Source organism: Erythrolamprus reginae, chromosome Z (assembly GCF_031021105.1).
Source record: "Erythrolamprus reginae isolate rEryReg1 chromosome Z, rEryReg1.hap1, whole genome shotgun sequence".
Taxonomy (NCBI): domain Eukaryota; kingdom Metazoa; phylum Chordata; class Lepidosauria; order Squamata; family Dipsadidae; genus Erythrolamprus; species Erythrolamprus reginae.
Window position 1 is genome coordinate 108,749,338 of NC_091963.1, and position 20,033 is coordinate 108,769,370.

General features: G+C 43.7%; 1 protein-coding gene across 1 annotated transcript in view; it reads left to right on the forward strand.

Annotated features, from left to right (window-relative positions):
• The window catches only part of FTSJ3 (FtsJ RNA 2'-O-methyltransferase 3), a 40,788-nt gene that overhangs the window by 20,304 nt on the left and 451 nt on the right, over positions 1–20,033 (forward strand). The window contains exons 12-21 of the mRNA XM_070766969.1: positions 1,249–1,401; positions 3,034–3,169; positions 3,478–3,680; positions 4,585–4,702; positions 5,346–5,439; positions 6,716–6,863; positions 12,252–12,334; positions 12,878–12,980; positions 16,350–16,533; positions 17,352–17,446. Coding sequence (XP_070623070.1) covers positions 1,249–1,401; positions 3,034–3,169; positions 3,478–3,680; positions 4,585–4,702; positions 5,346–5,439; positions 6,716–6,863; positions 12,252–12,334; positions 12,878–12,980; positions 16,350–16,533; positions 17,352–17,446 — 1,317 coding nt within the window. The remainder of the gene's footprint in view (positions 1–1,248; positions 1,402–3,033; positions 3,170–3,477; positions 3,681–4,584; positions 4,703–5,345; positions 5,440–6,715; positions 6,864–12,251; positions 12,335–12,877; positions 12,981–16,349; positions 16,534–17,351; positions 17,447–20,033) is intronic.

Here is a 20,033-nt window from a genome sequence, read left to right on the forward strand (position 1 = left end):
TGTTTGTTTATTTATTTATTTATTTATTTATTTATTTATTAGAGTTGTATGCCGCCCCTCTCCGTAGACTCGGGGCGGCTCACAACAATAACAAGAACAATGTAAAAAACAAATCTAATAATTTAAAAAACATTAAAAAACCCATTATTAAAAGCAAACACACACACAAACATTCCATGTATAAACTGTATAGGCCCGGGGGAGATGTGTCAGTTCCCCCATGCCTGACGACAGAGATGGGTCTTAAGAACTTTACGAAAGGCAAGGAGGGTGGGGGCAACTCTGATATCTGGGGGGAGTTGGTTCCAAAGGGTCGGGGTCGCCACAGAGAAGGCTCTTCCCCTGGGTCCCGCCAAACGACATTGTTTAGTTGACGGGACCCGGAGAAGGCCAACTCTGTGGGACCTAACTGGTCGCTGGGATCCGTGCGGCAGAAGGCGGTCCCGGAGATATTCTGGTCCGGTGCCATGAAGGGCTTTATAGGTCATAACCAACACTTTGACTTGTGACCGGAAACTGATCGGCAACCAATGCAGACTGCGGAGTGTTGGTGTGACATGGGCATATTTAGGGAAGCCCATGATAGCTCTCGCAGCTGCATTCTGCACGATCTGAAGTTTCCAAACACTTTTCAAAGTGTTCCCATGTAGCCCCATGTAGAGAGCATTACAGTAGTCGAGCCTCGAGGTGATGAGGGCATGAGTGACTGTGAGCAGTGACTCCCGGTCCAAATAGGGCCGCAACTGGTGCACCAGGCGAACCTGGGCAAACGCCCCCCTCGCCACAGCTGAAAGGTGGTTCTCTAATGTGAGCTGTGGATCAAGGAGGACACCCAAGTTGCGAACCCTCTCTGTCCTGTTAGTAGCTATAAAATAGGAGACTCATCTTGGTTTGGTGGCTTTTTTCCCTGACTGCAACTATTCCACCAGCTTAGGGCTGAAGGAGAGATAGAGGACAGAGCCATTTTATTCAATTTGCTAAGCCATGGTTTTATTGGATTTTTTCCCAACTCCCTAACTAGTTTTCTGCTTATTAGTTGTCTGGTTTTGACAGTAAATCTCAGTTAAATACTCAACAAAGTATTTTCAGCTCTCTTTTTTTATTAATTAAAGATTTTTATTTATGTAATTCAATTTTGGGAGCTCCCCATCTTAGCCAAGTGATTCTGGATGACTTACAGTTCAAAAAACGTCTCTTCTCTTCTTTTCCTTTCCTTTCTTTTCTTTTTTTTTCTCTTCCAATTTCTAGTTTAAGTTCTGGTGAAGAAGAAGAAGGAGAGGAAGAAGTGCAACCTAAGCAGACAGCTTCAGAAATTCAAAGGGGAGAAGAAGAAAAAGAGGCTGAAGAATTGGAATTGCAACTTGCACAGCAAAAAGCCGAGGAGATAGCTGAACTAAAACGGTGAGCTTGGAGAAAGTCCGATTTTGGAATTATCCTTTCTCTGCCTACTAATAAGGAATCAGGCATTGGATAAAGACGTCAGAGGAAGCTTGGGAAATACATTAATTGCATATTTAAATTTGTTTAGGTGCTATAGTTTGATGTAAAACTCAGATCAGTTTCCTCAACTTAAGAATCTTTTCATATCTTAGCGAGAAATCTAGTCCCTTTGGAGAAATGTTTGGAATTTATGTGCTCTTCAGTACTTGCCTCTTATAACCTCATATTGAAGATCTGAGTCTGGATCAATATATTTGTATAACTATCTCAAGCAAATATTTATTATGAGGTGGGAATTTTTCGGCATCATCACTGAAAAGTCTTTTTGTTTTTTGTCCTCTAATACTTACATTTAATATGGACATGTAAAACACCCAAAATTCTGGTGTGTGTTTGTGTGTGTATGTGTGTGTTTCAAAGCATTTCTCTTCTCGAACCTAATTTTTCCAAGAGTTGACATTTTGGAGAACAGTAGGCATTCTATAAAACAGATTCTGCTTTAGAACGTGTGAAAAATTTCTTAGAGTAGCAGTTCCCTAAATGTATATAGCAAGCTGATTCACACTGTGCTCAAATCAAGTTGAATTGTATATGAAAAAGTTGGGATAAAATTTAATTATCATCCTCTGGAACAAGGGTGGGAGAATTCAAGATGAGATTGATAGGGTCTCCGGTAGAATCTCTTTTCACCGTTTCTCACAGTATAACAGTTACTTTTTTAGTAACTTTATAACTTTAGTATAATAGTTACTCTTTTACTCAGATATTCTAATCACTTTTTTCCTTTAATATTTAAGGATTTGGGAAAATTAAAAAAAATGGGATGAGTGAATAGGGAAGTCAACCTCCATACACACACACCCTTTCCATGAGCACATACATATAACATGCATCTCATATATTTTTCTACTTCCTTGCATTCTGTGACTATTTATAATAATGAAAATCCTGCACAGATTTAGTGCGGAATGGAGATGTTTTGATCCATCTTTGATTCATTTTTCTACAGAACCCTTCTGATTTGTCCTGAGTACCAATTTCCAAGACTTGGGGTTCTTGTAATATTATTTCCCCCCATCTTTTGTTTCTGGACACACTTTAACCTTAGTTCAGGTTATAATGCAGAGTGGACTCTGGTGAAATATAGTGGTACCTCTATTTAAGAATGCCTCTACTTAAGAACTTTTCTAGATAAGAACCAGGTGTTCAAGATTGTTTTGTCTCTTAAGAACCATTTTCTACTTAAAAACCCGAGCTCAGAAAAATTTCCCAGGAAATTTGAGAGCGGCACGAAGGCCCGGCCAGTTTCCTGCCATTCCCCCTTTAATCCTGGCCATCTTGAGCAAATGAAACATCTTCCTTTCTCTGGGTGCTTGGAGAGGGAATAAACCTCCTCCTACCCAAATTCCGAGCTTTTATTTCTTTCCTAATGGGTTTGCCCGCATTATTTGCTTTTACATTGATTCCTATGGGAAAAATTGCTTCTACTTACAAACTTTTCTACTTAAGAACCTGGTCACGGGATGAATTAAGTTCTTAAGTAGAGGTACTACTCTACTTCAAATTATTAACTTTTTTCTTCATCATCACCAGGAAAAAACGTAAAGTTCTGCGTGAGCGCAGGCGCCAACAAGAACGTGTTGAATTGAAGATGGATCTCCCTGGTGTTTCTGTTGCAGACGATGGGGACACTGGGATGTTCTCTCTCAAGACAGTTGGCAAAAACCAGGTAATAGAGAAGATATGAGAACCTGCCAATTGGCAAAGAGGTGATACTGCATCACTCTGAATCAGGGTGAATAACCCAAAACTGTTTCACTCTTTTTTCCTTCACCACATATTGAGGCATACATAACCAGCTCTCTCAACTTATTATTATCCACAGCCCTTAGAAGGGAAGGAACAGGCATCATAAACTTGCTAGAAAATGAACCTTGATCATATCAGAGCCACCAGGAGGTCTAAAATATTAATGAATCTAAAGGATTAATCTGTGTAATCATGCTTGCCATCACTTCCCCACTTGTTTGCTTCCAGCTACTGCATGAGTTGGTCCAAGGTGACATGGCAGCTGCAGATGCTTTTGTGGCATCATCCACCAATGCTGACAATGACTTCTCTCTCTCGGAAGAAGAAGGCTCTGATGATGATGTCTCCTTGGCCAGTGACTTGGATGATGAGGAGATGACAGAAGTTGAGGAGCGGGCCAAGCAATTGAAGCAGGCCTGTGTCTCAAAAAAGTAAGTGAAGGTTCCAGAGAATTGATTCTATTGTGATGGGTGTTCTGTGGGGAAATTGGCTTTATGAAAATGATGTTAACACTTTTTCAGCTTGGAAGAATTGGAAGTCAATTGAAGTTTGATAGGCACAAAGAGAAAGCTGCATTTGGGGAAACAATTATGGATCATTGCCAACCTATTTCCTCAAAATTGCGGATTGTCCATTTGACTTAATTATACTGCTATTTTAATGGGAATTTGGCTACTGGTTGTTTTTGTTGCTTTTATATACAGTATATCATTCCAAGCTCAGGATTATTATTTCTTATTTTCCCCTTCTACTGGTTGCACACTTTTCTCTGTTGTTTTGCAAGTTCACTGTACCAGAGACAAATTCTAATCACACTTTGGTCAAATGAATTATCCAATTCTTTTCTGTCCTATTCCATTCCATTCTATGCTTATTAACTAATACTACTAATTAACTAATACTACAAAGTACTAGTAGTGATGGTGTTATTTAAAAAGCATACTCTGATCCTACTATATCTACACTTTCCTTTTTTCTACCCCCACCTCAACTCCCCAACACTAGTAATATGTAGTGGATTTTTGAAAGGTTCAGGTGAAGAAAATATTCTGTGTTGATGGAGTTAATTCACAGAATCTCTCTAAAATATCAAACATGAATTTCTAATTGGAGATAATGGGGATGAAACAAAAACCTGTTGTGCATAGATTAGATGAGCAGAAGAAAAGCACAGAGCAATCCATTTATTCCCCAATGGGTGATTAAGGTGGGATTTCAGTGATTAAAAGCAGTTCATGAATGTTCCTGGCAATGGTTTAAGTATGCCTTCATTACCAGATTGATTAGGTAGGAATGTGTCAGTGCTTTCCTGCAGCATTGTTTTATCTGTTTCAGAATTGCCTCTGAAGATGAAATGGAGGAAGACAATGCTGAAGGAGGAAACCCTCTCTTAGTGCCACTGGAGAACAAGGAAGAGCGTGAGCAGCATCGGATGAGCTTATGGTTTGGCAAAGTGAGTAACTTAGCCAAAGAGTGTAATGCATGGTCATTGCTAAAAATTCTGGAAGTGGAATGTTAACATAAGTAAAGAGCACTCAAGTTGGGAAAAGCTGCCACAGAAATATTTCTTTCAATTCCATATGGTGCCTCTATATGGTACAGTGGTACCTCTACCTAAGAATACCTCTACTTACAAATGTTTCTAGATAAGAACCAGGTGTTTAAGATATTTTTTTTTGCCTCTTCTCAAGAACCATTTTCTACTTACAAACCCAAGCCTCCAAAACTGTAACTGGAAAAGGCGGGGAGAAGCCTCCTTGGGGCCTGTCTAGAAATCTCCTGGAAGGAAACAGGGCTTCCACCCTCCCTATGGTTTCCCCAATCGCAGGCATTTTTTGCTTTTACATTGATTCCTATGGGAAAAATTGCTTCTTCTTACAAACTTTTCTACTTAAGAACCTGGTCATGGAACGAGTTAAGTTCATAAGTAGAGGTACCACTGTACTTCCTTCACCCAGTGGTTTGAAATGCCTTTCTTTTGGTACTACCCGAGACTTTTTTAAAAAAACTACTGAAGTCTCAGAGGTTTACAAAGTGACATTTTGAGTAGCATTTCTACAAACGGTCTAAGTTAATTTTGTGCTTCCTTCATTCAGGAGGCTTTTGCTGGAATTGATGATAATGCTGATGAAGCACTAGAGATTGGGCAGGCACAAGTCCTATCACAGAACCATGTGGAACACCCAGCAGGTAAAGCAATATTTGACTCCAAGGGACTAAGTTGGATGATAAATGAAAATGTAGCATCAGTGTGCAGTGAAAACCTGTCCAGCACTTCTTTGAAGTAACTTGAATGAAACCGGAGCCTTTGGCTCTATCTTTAAAAACCACTTGTCCCATATCTATCTTCGCTGGTAATAAACATCACTATGTAATTTCACTGCATGTGAATTGGCTGAAATTCAAAGTAATCCCCAAAGTCAAATGGAAATTATGTTGGGAAATTTGAACTGCGAAATGAATGTCCTGCAGTGGCTAAATGTTAAGAGAAAAAGGATTTAAGACTGCTTCTTCAATTATTTTTCTATGTGGAATTTTACAGATGTTATTGCTTCAGATGCCTTTGAGGCTCTCTATGTATTGCTTCCTAACATGCCTTGCATATCATTATCATTAAATGTAATAGCAATACTAAATTTATGTTGTGTAAAATTTCAGGTCACTTTAACATGTTGGAGAGATGATCACTGCCTACATTGCACTTTTAAAGAAAAAGAGCTGAAACATTTTAGCCACTCAGTGGATCTTGCCTTGACTTTATAACACAAGGGCTATTTATTTAAATTGCTACTTTCACAGAATTCAGAATATGATAAGCTATTCTTCAGCCTGGTGCCCCCCTATGATGTTGGATCTTGCACATATTAGACTGTCCTATATTATTTGGGCAAGATGAAAGAGTTTGTTTTATTAAAAACCCTGCTCTGTTATTAATTCAGAATAATCCCAGAAACAGGGCATTGTTAAACCAAACCAGCAAAACCACACTAAATGTTAAAATCCTAATCCAGAACCAGAGAAATCCAAGGCCCGGGTAAATCTTAGGCCAATAGGCAGGTTTGTAATGAGAAACAGAATTCTATAATCGGAGTGTTTATTTTAGGACAAATTAGGAGAGCATCATAATGGAGATAGATGTAAAGGTATATCTTGATTTGCCCAGAATAGCGTACAATCTTAGGGATTGTTTTTGGGACTATAGTTACGACCTTGCCCAGTTACGACCTTGCCCTTTTTAAATTCAAAAAGTAGTGGCTCAGGCAACCAGGTTTTTTTCGTTATTGTACTACTATCTCCTTTAAACATCATTAGCATCTCATGCCCGATATCTGTGTTTCTGAGAATTTTGATGCTGTATATTTTTTCCTCTCTTTCATAAACCTAAGTGACAAGGAATCTGGGGTAATTAGAGAAAAGTAAGGAGGGAAGATTTTTCATTAATTAAAATGTTTTAAATAATTTTAAGTCTCAAAGAACAACAAGAGGCAAAAGAAGCTGCTACAACATGAAACTGTGCCTGAATCTACGAAGGTGGAAAATCTTGAACCTAAAGAAACCAAAGATTCACCAGAGTCCTCTGAGGGAGAGGAGAGCGACAGTAGCGATGAAGACAGGTAGGTTCATAAGGGAATAGGATGCATATGTTGGACTAAGTGGTGATATCTTTCCTATTATGATGATTGAATGCAGAGTAAGCCTGATATTTAAACTGGATTTGGCATTTTTATCCATCTCTCAATATCATCATCATAATACAGTGGTCCCCCGATTATTGCGAGGGTTCCGTTCCAGGACCCCTCGCAATGATCGGTTTTTCGTGAAGTAGCGCTGCGGAAGTAAAAACACCATCTGCGCATGCGCAGATGGTGTTTTTACTTCCGCCGCAGCAGCAAGGAGCCGAAGATTGGGGTTTCCCCGCCGCCCACGCAAACTCCTCGCTGCTGCCGCGCCCGCCGCTTGTCTTGTCCGCCCGCCGCTTGTCCGCCGCCTGCCTGCCCGTGCGCCCGCCGCTCGCCCGCCCACGCCGTTCGCTCGCGCAGCTTCCCAGCTGAGTCCTGAAGCCAATTCGCTTCAGGACTCAGCTGGGAAGCGGCGCGAGCGAACGGCGTGGGCGGGCGAGCGGCGGGCGAGCGGGCAGGCAGGCGGCGGACAAGCCGTTCGCTCGCACCGCTCGCTCGCACCGCTTCCCAGCTGAGTCCTGAAGCCAATTCGCTTCAGGACTCAGCTGGGAAGCTGCGCGAGCGAACGGCGTGGGCGGGCGAAGGGTGGGCGAGCGGCGAGCGGGTAGGCAGGCGGCGGACAAGCCGTTTGCTTGCGCCGCTTCCCAGCTGAGTCCTGAAGCCAATTCGCTTCAGGACTCAGCTGGGAAGCGGCGCGAGCGAACGGCGTGGGCGGGCGAAGGGCGGGCGAGCGGCGGGCGCGCGGGCATGCAGGCGGCGGACAAGCCGTTCGCTCGCGCCGCTCGCTCGCGCCGCTTCCCAGCTGAGTCCTGAAGCCAATTCGCTTCAGGACTCAGCTGGGAAGCCGCGCGGCTGTTTTAAAACGTCGCCGCCGGCATGGGGGGCTTCCTAGCAGCCCCCCAAACCCGGGTTGGGGGTCCGGGGGGTGCTGGCAAGCCCCCCATGCCGGCGGCGACGTTTTAAAACAGCCGCGCGGCTTCCCAGCTGAGTCCTGAAGCGAACTTCCGCGTTTGGCTTCGGGACTCAGTTGGGAAGCCGCGCGGCTGTTTTAAAACGTCGTCGCCGGCATGGGGGGCTTCCTAGCAGCCCCCCAAACCCGGGTTGGGGGTCCGGGGGGTGCTGGCAAGCCCCCCATGCCGGCGGCGACGTTTTAAAACAGCCGCGCGGCTTCCCAACTGAATCCCGAAGCCAAACGCGGAAGTTCGCCTTTGACGTTTGGCTTCGGGACTCAGTTGGGAAGCCGCGCGGCTGTTTTAAAACGTCGCCGCCGGCATGGGGGGCTTACCAGCACCCCCCCGAACCCGGGTGGCCGAGCGAGCAGCGAGCGAAGGGCGGGTGGCCGGGCGAAGGGCGGGCGAGCGGGTGCTGGGGGGGGCTTCTCGCCCTCCCGCCAGCAAGAGGGGGAAGACCCAGGGAAGCCGCCCAGCAGCTGATCTGCCCGGCGCCATCTACGCATGCGTGGCCATAAAAAAAAGGGCGCGCATGCGCAGATGGTGTTTTTACTTCCGGGTTGAAAAATCGCGATTTAGCCCGTTCGCAATGATCGGGATCGCGATACCCGGGGGATCACTGTATTGCCAAATCCAGTCAACATCTGGCTGACTATATAATGAACTATAATAATTATTTTTGGCTAAAGAAAGGTTTGTTTGTTTGTTTATTAGATTTCTATGCCACTGTCCTCAGATTCAGGGTGGTGCACATCAATAGTAATAGTACCTTGCGTGCAATCCCAAAACAACTGCAATATTACCTGAATGCAGTTGCATTGACAAATTCACCATTAGTCAATTGCAAAGGGCATCTTTATTTATTTATTTACCTACTTACTTACTTATTTATTTATTTACCTACTTACTTATTTATTTATTTACCTATTTATTTATTTATTTATTTATTTATTTATTTATTTATTTATTTATTTATTTATTTATTTATTTATTAGATTTGTATGCCGCCCCTCATGACAAATCTAATAATTTAAAAGCATTTAAAAAACCCCATTATTAAGCATACATACAAACATACCGTACATAAATTGTATAGGCCCGGGGGAGATATCTCAATTCCCACATGTCTGGCAGCAAAGGTGGGTTTTAAGGAGTTTACGAAAGGCAAGGAGGGTGGGGGCAGTTCTAATCTCTGGGGGCAGCTGGCTCCAGAGAGTCGGGGCCGCCACAGAGAAGGCTCTTCCCCTGGGACCCACCAAATGACATTGTTTAGTCGACGGGTCCCGGAGAAGGCCAATTCTATGGGACCTAATTGGTCGCTGGGATTCGTGTAGCAGAAAGCGTTCCCGGAGATATTCTGGTCCGATGCCATGAAGGGCTTCATAGGTCATAACCAATGCTTTGAATTGTGACCGGAAATTGATCGGCAACCAATGCAGACTGCGGAGTGTTGGTGTAACATGGGCATACCTGGGGAAGCCCATGATTGTTCTCACAGCTGCATTCTGCACAATCTGAAGTTTCCGAACACTTTTCAAAGGTAGTCCCATGTAGAGAGCGTTACAGTAGTCGAGCCTCAAGGTGATGAGGGCATAAATGACTATGAGCAGTGCCCGGTCCAGATAGGGCTGTAACTGATGCACCAGGCGAACCTGGGCAAACGTCCCCCTCGCCACAGCTGAAAGATGGTTCTCTAATGTGAGCTGTGGATCAAGGAGGACGCCCCTCTCTGAGGGGGTCAATAATTCCACCCCCAGGGTAATGGACGGACAGATGGAATTGTCCTTGGGAGGCAAGACCCACAGCCACTCCGTCTTGTCTGGGTTGAGTTTGAATTTGTTGACATCCATCCAGGCCCCAACAGCCTCCAGGCACCAGCACATCACTTCCACTGCTTCGTTGACTGGACATGGGGTGGAGATGTACAGCTGGGTATCATCTGCATACTGATGATACCTCACTCCATGCCCTTGGATGATCTCACCCAGCGGTTTCATGTAGATATTGAATAGCAGGGGGGAGAGGACCGACCCCTGAGGTACCCCACAAGGGAGTGACCTTGAGGTCGACCTCTGACCCCCCCACTAACACCGACTGCGACTGAACGGAGAGGTAGGAGGAGTATCACTGAAGAACGGTGCCTCCCACTTCCAACCCCTCCAGCCGGTGCAGAAGGATACCATGGTCGATGGTATCAAAAGCCGCTGAGAGGTCAAGGAGCACCAGGACAGAGGATATACCCCTGTCCTGGGCCCAACAGAGATAATCCATCAGAGCGACCAAAGCAGTTTCCGTGCTATAGCCGGTCCTGAATCCTGACTGTTGGGGGCCTAGATAATCGGCATCTTCCAAGGACAGTTGGAGTTGGAGCGCCACCACCTTCTCAACAACCTTCCCCATAAAGGGAAGGTTGGAGACTGGCCGATAGTTGTTAAGAATGGCTGTGTCCAGGGAAGGCTTCTTGAGGAGGGGGCACACAAGTGCCTCCTTGTAGGGATCCGGAAAGGACCCCCTCCCCAAAGAAGCGTTGACAATCTCCTGGACCCAGCTCCATGTCACCTCCCCGCTGGCAGAGACCAGCCAGGAGGGACACGGATCCAGCAAGCAGGTGATGGAAGTTACAGCTCCAATGGCCTTGTCCACTTCATCAGGTGTCGCCAGATCAAACTCTTCCCAGACAGGTGGACAAGTATGGGCCCCAGTCACCTCGACTGACTCGTATGACTCGCTATTTAGAATAGCTTACATCCTGTACTGATATCTCTAGTGAGAATCACACAGCAACATTTGTCTATCCCAGATCCTTGTAAAGGATTTGATAGATAAAAGTGCCAAATACAGTTTAAACATCTGGCCAACTGTGCAATAAACTATAATTAATATATATTGTTATTTTGGTTTAGCATACTAATTAGTTTTATGGCTCAGTCAATGGCATGAACTCCAAGTATATTGTAGATAATTCAGTAAACTATGGTTAAAGCCATTGCTCAAGATAGTATATAATCCCAGGCTTGTTCTGTTCATTTCCTGAGCTTTCTGTTGCATTTGAGATGGGAAGGATTAGTTTTGCATTTTGGGAGGTCTTTTTATCTCTTCAAAATTAAACAAGAAACATGAATTTTATTTATGTAGGTTTGTTTGTCTTAGGCTGAAAGTGAATAAAAAGCCTTTGAAAAATAAGAGGTGCTAAATTATTTCTGTACAACCACATGTTTCAGAGTTCTGTGAATTTTGAGGACAGAGATGGGCAGAGTTCAGCCATATCTCTGAGCCAATATGGCGCATAATACCCACAGTTGTAGAAGTTTCTAATGCTTGTTTTAGCTCAGGAAAGAGCTATGCCTTTTTTCCTGTGTTGCAGTCCTAAACTGTCCACCTCTGCTCATTTTCTCACAAATGCAATCCACAAGAAAGCTGTCACAACAAGAATATAAACAGCAGGAGATCTTTTTTCCTCAAACATGGAATATGGGGAAAATCAATCCCTTGTCCTGATCTCCTTTCTCTCCAATCTTCCTTTATTTTTAGAAGGAGGAAATCAGTACCTAATTTGATATTGGGTAACATTTCCTCCAAACATAATCACCCATCCATTCTGAGCATAATCAAGGATGATCACTAAATTTGGCTAAAAAGAATTAACTGTACTTTATTTATGATATTTTGCTTATAAAATAAACACCTTTTCTGCATTACAAAATATTTCTCAAGTTTTAAAGAAAGTTATGGCATTTGTCATTGGTGGCATTCTGACATTGGTTTTATTGACTGTCTCAATTGTATCTAATATATTGCAACTTTATTATTCAGTTAAATTAGTTTTTTAAAATAAATGGTTTGCCATTTATAAGCTAAACATGAAAATATGCTTGATCTGAAGAGAGAGAAAAGTTATCCAATTTGCATTGGTTTTAGGGACAAATGAATTTATATAAAGCAAATGTTGATATTAATCTCTTAAAACGTCTTTTAGCATTTGACATAAATCTGGCCCTAGCTTTCCTTGATGGCCTCATTTCAATACACTACTAAATTAATTTACCAGAAATTTAAACCAGTTATCATTGGATTTTTCACATTGGCACCAAATTAACTTGCCAGCAATTTATTTTTGAAATACTAGCTACATGAATGATAGTGAATTCAATTTTTAATATCCATATTTTCAGATTTGGATTATTACAAACAGCTTTTATCTGCATATGGACAGCAGTGAATATGACTGCATTTGTAATCCAAATTTCAGTTTTTATGACACATTAATATTTGAGGGGTAGGTAGAATGTCTGAAATGGCTTTCCTCATTTCACCTAATGTGATGCGAGAGAGGAGATGATCCCTCACTTCCACCTGCGTTTCTGTATTTCAGGGAGCCATCAGCTTCACAGGCAAGAATGAAGCGTCCCCGAGATAGCCAAAGTGGTATTGAGGTGGTCCCTATTATAGATCCAGGTAAGGAGAAAAATGGAGAAAAATTGTACAGTTTTCCCTCGATTTTCGCGGGGGATGCGTTCCGAGACCACCCACGAAAGTCGAATTTCGGCAAAGTAGAGATGCGGAAGCAAATACACCATTTTTGGCTATGGAGAGTATCACAAGCCATCCCTTAAGACTTTAAACCCCTAAATTACCATTTCCCATTCCCTTAACAACCATTTACTCACCATTATTACTGACACTCATCATTAAATAAGACACTTAGTCATCCTAATATTTATAAACATAATTATTTGTTAACAATTTTTTTTTGTTATTTGCAAAAATTATTAGTTTGGCGATGACATGACGTCATCGGGCAGGAAAAACCGTGGTATAGAAAAAAACCCGCAAAGTATTTTTTTAATTAATATTTTTTGAAAAACCATGGTATAGGCTATTCGCGAAGTTTGAACCCGCGAAAATCGAGGGAACACTGTATATCATTTGTTTATGATTTTCCAAGAATAGAACTGGAATGCTGGCCCAGAATATTGACTGACACTTTTGTTTCTCTAGTGAAGCGAGCTCGGGTTCTGAATCCTGAAGGACTGGCATTAGGAGCAGTCATTGCCACTTCCCGCAAGGCCAAGAGAGATTTGATTGATGAATCTTTCAACAGGTGATTTGAAAGTACAAAAGCATTAGCAAATACAGCTGGAAAAAGGACTCTTGAATAGAGGAACCCAGTAGGTTGAAGATGATTGATGAGTTCAAGAAAAATTTGCTTTATCCAGTTAGACCAGGGGTCTGCAACCTATGGCTCTAGAGCTCTTTAGGCCCTCTGCTGCAGCTCCCTGTCACTCTATCATGGCAGACGGATGAAAGAGCCATCATCCTGTCATAGCAATGGCCTGGCTGGAGCCTTAAGTGCAGGGGCGAAGCACCCCTCTACTTGCGCGGCAACAACATTCCACATTCGTTGTGGTACATATCCTCTTGCCACCGGCAAAGAGGGTTGGGAGAGAACAGGGGACAGATCCTGCAGGGTGAGGCCATCCCCCAAGCCTGGCCTTCCTCTTTTATTTATTTATTTATTAATTAATTAATTAATTATTTGGATTTGTATGCCGCCCCTCTCCGAAGACTCGGGGCGGCTCACAACAAGTGTAAAACAAATCATAAATAATTCAATTAATTAAAATATTTAAAGATTTTAAAAACCCCATATACTAACAGACACACACACAGGCATACCATGTATAAATTAAATGTGCCCAGGGGGAGATGTTTAGTTCCCCCATGCCTGACGGCAAAGGTGGGTTTTGAGGAGTTTACGGAAGGCAGGAAGAGTAGGGGCAGTTCTAATCTCTGGGGGGAGTTGGTTCCAGAGAGTCGGTGCCGCCACAGAGAAGGCTCTCCCCCTGGGGCCCGCCAACCGACATTGTTTAGTTGACGGGACCCGGAGGAGGCCCACTCTGTGGGACCTAATCGGTCGCTGGGATTCGTGCGGCAGAAGGCGGTCTCTTCCCTTGTTGGCGGGGCCAAGAGAAAAAAAGTAAGAGGTGTGAAGTGCTCCCCTCCCCCGCCAAGCACCGAGCACAACACCCAGCCAGGGGAAGGGGGAGATGGCCCAGCAAAGAGGCCTGGCCCAGCTCTTGCAGCAGAACACTGTTTGCCGCCTTTGAAACATACCACTTTCTGTTTCCCATTCCTTGCATGAACAGTGATGGCTGGGGCCAGGGGGGCGGGAAACAGAGCATTTCCAGTATGCACTTCTTTATCCTGAAGTAGGATTAAGTAGGGGGAAGGGGGGAGAGAAGGAGAATCCCAATTGACTTTCCTTTGGCATGGGAAAGGGGGATGATCCAATACTTCCTCCATGACCTGCCCACTGCTCTCGCAGTACCTTGCATAGCACAGTGAAAGCTAGCACGTTTCAAAATGGGGGAAACTGTCCCCTCCTCCTCCTGGAACCTATTCCCTCCGGAGACCAAGCCTGGAAATAGCCATCCACCATTTCATGAGAGACAGGAGAGGAGAGAATGAGGTTTGGCTCTCCAAAGACAGTCACCCATCAGCCAGTCTCCCTTTGTGTGTGTGTATCTCTCTCCACCTGTGTGTGTGTGTGTGTGTTGCTCCCTGTCTTTGTGTCTCTTCTCACTCTAAGAAAGCCCTGCGTCCTCTCAGGTTCTTTGCTACCCATTTTTCTTTCTTTCTTTCTTTCTTTCTTTCTTTCTTTCTTTCTTTCTTTCTTTTTGTGGAAATCTGGGCTGACAGAGAAATGAGTGCAACCCATGGTGGAGGCTTCCCTCCTCATCTTGGGACCTCCTGGCCGCCTGTGAGAGAGATGGGAGGGAGGGAGAGAAAGATGAGAGAGAAATAGAGAGCAAGATCCTATTTCCCTTAGAAAATAAAACACGGGGAGCCACAAAACCTGAGTAGATATGGCTGGGGTTGGTAGTCATGTGACTGGGAGTGAATGCTGTAGAGTTGGCCACGCCCACCCAGGTTTTGTGGCTCCCATTGTTTTTGTGCCCAAGTGGCTCTTTGAGTGTTAAAGGTTGCAGACTCCTGAGTTAGACCTATGTAATTAAAAGCAAACAATTTATGGGCGTTTCAGGCACAGTGAAATCAGCAAAATGAAAACTGAAGATGTTCCCTAAGTCTAGGAAAGCCTGTTTTGGCCCCTGAAACATATTCAAATATTCCTTCGATATTCCTGCATTCTGTATTTCCATTTGATGGAGAAGATTATGCAGTTGAATTTTCATACTAAAGTCTAAACCTGGATCTTTTTGTTATTAGTTGTGGAGTCATGTCCAACCCATCGTGACCCCATAAACGTTCTTCCAGATCTTCCTGTTCTCTACCATCATCTGGAGTCCATTTAAGTTCACGCCTGCTGCTTCCTTCACTCCATCCAGCCACCTTATTCTCTGTTGTCCCTTTCTTCTTTTGCCCTCAATTCTTCCCAGCATTGGGCTCTTCTCCAGTGAGTCCTTCCTTCTCATTAGGTGACCAAATTATTTGAGTTTCATCTTCAGGATCTGGCCTTCTAAAGAGCAGTCAAGGTTGATCTCCTCTAGGATTGTCTGGCTTGATCGCTTTGCAGTCCACGGGACTCTCAGGAGTCTTCTCAGCATCATAGTTCAAAGGGCTCAATTCTTAACTTGGGTTAACTCAAAACTTGGATTAACAAAATCCAGTTCTTGTATTTATATAATGTGCTGTGCCCAAACAAAACTTACAAAATGGCTTTAACTGATTGTTGCTATAGGTAGGATGCCTAGATAGGGACTATTTTGACCAGTAGTCCCATTTTTAACTATGCCCAGTGTACTGTAAAGTCAGACCCAATCTGTAGCAGGGAATGATAAAAAGGAACAGCAGAAACTAGGGCTCCAAAGAATCAGATCTCCCTGTGTAAATTGGGTCTGCAAGAACCCAAGTTGAGGATTGAATAGTATCAGTATAATATCAGTATAATCAGCATCACCCTGATTAAAATGTTGGATATTGTAGTTTACATAAAAGTTATTGGTATGAGGCATAATAGAAAAGTTTTGGGAACCTTGTACAGAAATGCAGCATATAAATTTTGCAATGCAGTCAAAGTTAAAACAAGGGAATGAACATGCCTTTCATTTTGAGACAATTATGCAGATAAATTAGTGCACTTCGTAAAATAGAATTAATACAATTGCAACATGTACATGTGCGCGCACACACATACATAAATTACATAAAGAGAAAACATGAGGCTTTCTAAAATAAATAAAGCATGAAAAAGGAAAATCTGGCCAGTTAACTTAGCAAATGTGGTGCCATTACTGTAAAATCCATGCTTGTTTTCACTGTGGCCCTTTCCCTCACCTGAGTCAGAAAACAAGCATGAATCTTTACAAAAATCAAATATGAGATTCCATTTCCTTTCTTCATTTGTACAGAAGTAAAATGTATATCCAGTTTTTTTATTATTAAAAAAGAGAGAGAAGCTTTGACAAGCTCATGTTTGGAGAAGGTTTCATCTTTCTCTTTCTGTTCCCAGGTATACTTTCAACGAGGAAGAAGGGGAACTACCTGAATGGTTTGCGCAGGAAGAGCACCAGCACCGGCGCAAACAACTGCCCGTGGACCATCAGACTGTGGAGGAGTACCGCCAGCGTTGGCGTGAAATTAATGCTCGGCCCATCAAGAAAGTAGCAGAAGCTAAGGCCCGAAAGAAACGAAGAGTAAGCAAGGCCATACTCCTTTATAACCAAGCAGACCTTATGTATTGACTTATAACCAACCAGACTGTTGACTGATTCACACAATACTAAATTAGAATTTTAGCCTTAGTTATTGACCTCATTATATTCATCAAACTGTCTACATTTACGGAAGCAACTTTATTGTTTGGCATTATGTAAATAGACCAGTGTTTGCTATTCATCTTGCTTTCTAAGATATTGTGGGCCTATGAGAAAATGTTCCCCATTCTCTGCTATGTGATTTCTTTTTTTGAACTTTCAAAGGATAGAGCTAGGTACATATTCATACATATCCCCACACATATCTCCGGGACCGCCATCTGCCGCACGGATCCCAGTGACCGGTTAGGTCCCACAGAGTTGGCCTTCTCCGGGTCCCGTCGACTAAGCAATGTCGTTTGGCGGGACCCAGGAGAAGAGCCTTCTCTGTGGCAGCCCCGACCCTCTGGAACCAGCTCCCCCAGATATCAGAGTTGCCCCCACCCTCCTTGCCTTTCGCAAGCTCCTTAAAACCCACCTCTGTCGTCAGGCATGGGGGAATTGAAATTTCCCTTTCCCCTAGGCTTATAGAATTTATACGTGGTATGCTTGTATGTATGAGTGGTTCTTTAAATTGGGGGTTTTTTAGATTGTTTTTAATATTAGATTTGTTTACATTGTCTTTTTATATTGTTGTTAGCCGCCCCGAGTCTTTGGAGAGGGGTGGCATACAAATCTAATAAATACAAATACAAATATATATCTCTATGATTTGGGGTTCTTTCCTGTGATGACTGAGCTCTCCTCCTCTTCCTCAGATGTTGAAGAAACTGGAGCAGATGAAGAAAAAAGCAGAATCTGTGGTGAATACTGTAGACATCTCAGAGCGTGAAAAAACTGCCCAGTTGCGCAGGTGGGTTTCACCTTTCTCAATAAGATTCCTCTCCCCCCCACCCAAAATCAAAGATTAGAGGTGGCTTCTTTTCTCTTGAGTTTAAGGTTTTTGTTATCAGATACTAAACTCCCTGAAGTACATATTAGAGTCTGTTTGCTTATTAAATCTATACATTGCTCATCTCAATTGACAAAGTGACTGGATGACTATCCTCCTCTTTCCCTCTTCTTTAGGAAAAGTAAACATAGAATCCAATAGATTTCAGGGTGCACAGAAGAAGCTTGCTTGATTTTATTCAGTTTTATATTTCATTGAAAAAGGAAAAGAATGTCTAATTGATCAGTACTAGAGCAATCTTTTTTGTCGGACATTTTAAAAGGCCCCAAACTAATGTTGCAGGTTTCTGAGTACTGCAAGTTTCTGTTTATCATTTTGATGGAATGTTTATGTCAAGATGGTAAACAAAACAAAATTACAGGAGGAAAACATAATACTGCATTTAGTGTTAGATGGAATGTGGGAGTAGGCTGTCAAGGCTTGAATCAGGGTTTAAGATAAATGTTGAGATAGTTACAGGTTTGTCCAAGAGAAGTAAAGAGTTCTCAGTTTTCCTTATAAAAAGAAAAGTCCAGGCAAGACATTGTTTCTATTCTTAAGTAGAACTCACAGGTTACTTGGTAGATTTTTAACAAACTTTAATTTGAGCTACTTGGCTGAACAGTAATTTGGGTTTCTATCCTATTTATCTATCCTAGTTCAACATTGTAACAGCTATGCTACATTGACCTCTAAATCCTTTTGGTGAGGTTTCCTCACAAATTAGAATCTCATCAGATTTAGGCTTGCTAGATTTCAGAAAAGACAAAATAAAATAAGAAATAACACTTTGAACAACTTCTTGGATTTTTAATAAGTTTGCCAACTATCTTTTGTGGAATAAATTACAATCTGGTTTCTAGTTTTGGACAAAGAGAATAATTTTAACAGGGACAGACAAATTTTCAAGGGCTGCAGCTCAGTCCTCCTCATCAGCGTTTCCCAACCGGTGTGCCGCGGCACACTAGTGTGCTGCGAGACACGGTCAGGTGTGCTGCGAAGCTAGGACCTAGAGAAGCTCCAGCTGGGCGGGGCGTTGCCGGTGCCGGACCGCCGTATCCGGCGTTCTCCTGCTGGGCCCCAAAGAAGGAAGGTGGGAAAAAGGAGGCAGGGGCGGGGAGGTGCAGCAGTAGGAATAAAGGGAGCCGCGGCCGCCCCTGCCTCCCCACGGTGCCTCCGGCCAAACGCTCCCCTGGCTTCTCTGCCCTGCCCCATTGCCCGCCCGATCCGCCCCCTCTCCTCCGCCGCCATCGCCTCCTGTCTTGGGGCGCGATCTGCCCCCTCTCCTCCACCGCCGCCTTCTGCCTTGGGGCGTGATTCGCCCCCTCGCCACCGCCTTCTGCCTTGGGGCGCGATTCACCCCCTCTCCTCCGCCGCCGCCTCCTGCCTTGGGGCGAGCAATCCGGGAGTCCGGGACTGTGTGGCTTTGCGCCATGAAGAGAAAACGGCCGACTTTTCCCTGCTGCCGTTTTCTCTTCATGGCGCAAAGCCACACAGTCCCGGACTCCCGGATCGCTCGCTTCTCCGGTCAGCAAAGCCATCTGCCTAGGAAAGCGCCGCTCATTGAAAAAATGCGATGCTTTTCCGGGCAGCCGGCTTGCTGGCTGGAGAAGCGAGAGATCCGGGAGTCCAGGACTGTATGGCTTTGCGCCATGAAGAGAAAACGGCAGCAGGGAAATGTCGGCCGGGCTAATGGGAGGCGGCGCGTGGCCGGGCGCTGGGGAGGTCTGGGAGGGTGAGGGGCTCCGTCTCTCTCTCTCTCTTTCTTTTTCTCTCTGTTGCCGGCGTAGTGAACGAGAGAGAAAGAGAGAGAGAAAAAGGAGGGGAGAGAGAATGAGAGAGAAAGAAAGCAAGAGAAAGAGAGGGAAAGAAAGCAAGAGAGAGAAAGAGAGTGGGGAAGGAGGGAGAGGGAAAGACATAGAGGTAGGGAAGGAGGGAGAGAGAAAGAGAGCAAAAAAGAGAGAAAGAAAGAGGGATGGAGAGAGAGAAAGAAGGGAAGGAAGAGAAAGAGGGAGGGAGAAATAGAGTGAAATGGAGGAAGAGATTTTTTTTTGTGCAAACTTTTCTTTAGGGGGCCCCCCCGCCCCCCCGGCTCAGTGTTCCCCAGAATTTTGAAAATATGAATAATGTGCCGCGGCTCAAAAAAGGTTGGGAAACACTGCTCCTCATCCTTTGAAGAAGTCTCCAGGAGAAGTAGCAGCAACAAGAAAATATTTGTGTTTGTTTCCTGCGGGTTGAAAGTTTAAAAAGCTGGCAGTTTGATACATAGAGAGTTCCTACTTCCATGACTAACCTTGTTTAAAGCAGGATTAATAATGCTTCTGTCACCTAATTATATGGTACCCAATTTAAGGAGGGATATAGATGAACTGGTGCAATAACAAAAGATAATGATATAAAAATGGCTTGGAATGAGGGCACTGAAATCTGGGGAAATAGTTCTTCAGTTTGAAAAGAGATTCTGAAAGGAATTACTTCATCCAATCTTTTTTTTTTCCCCTTCTCTAAC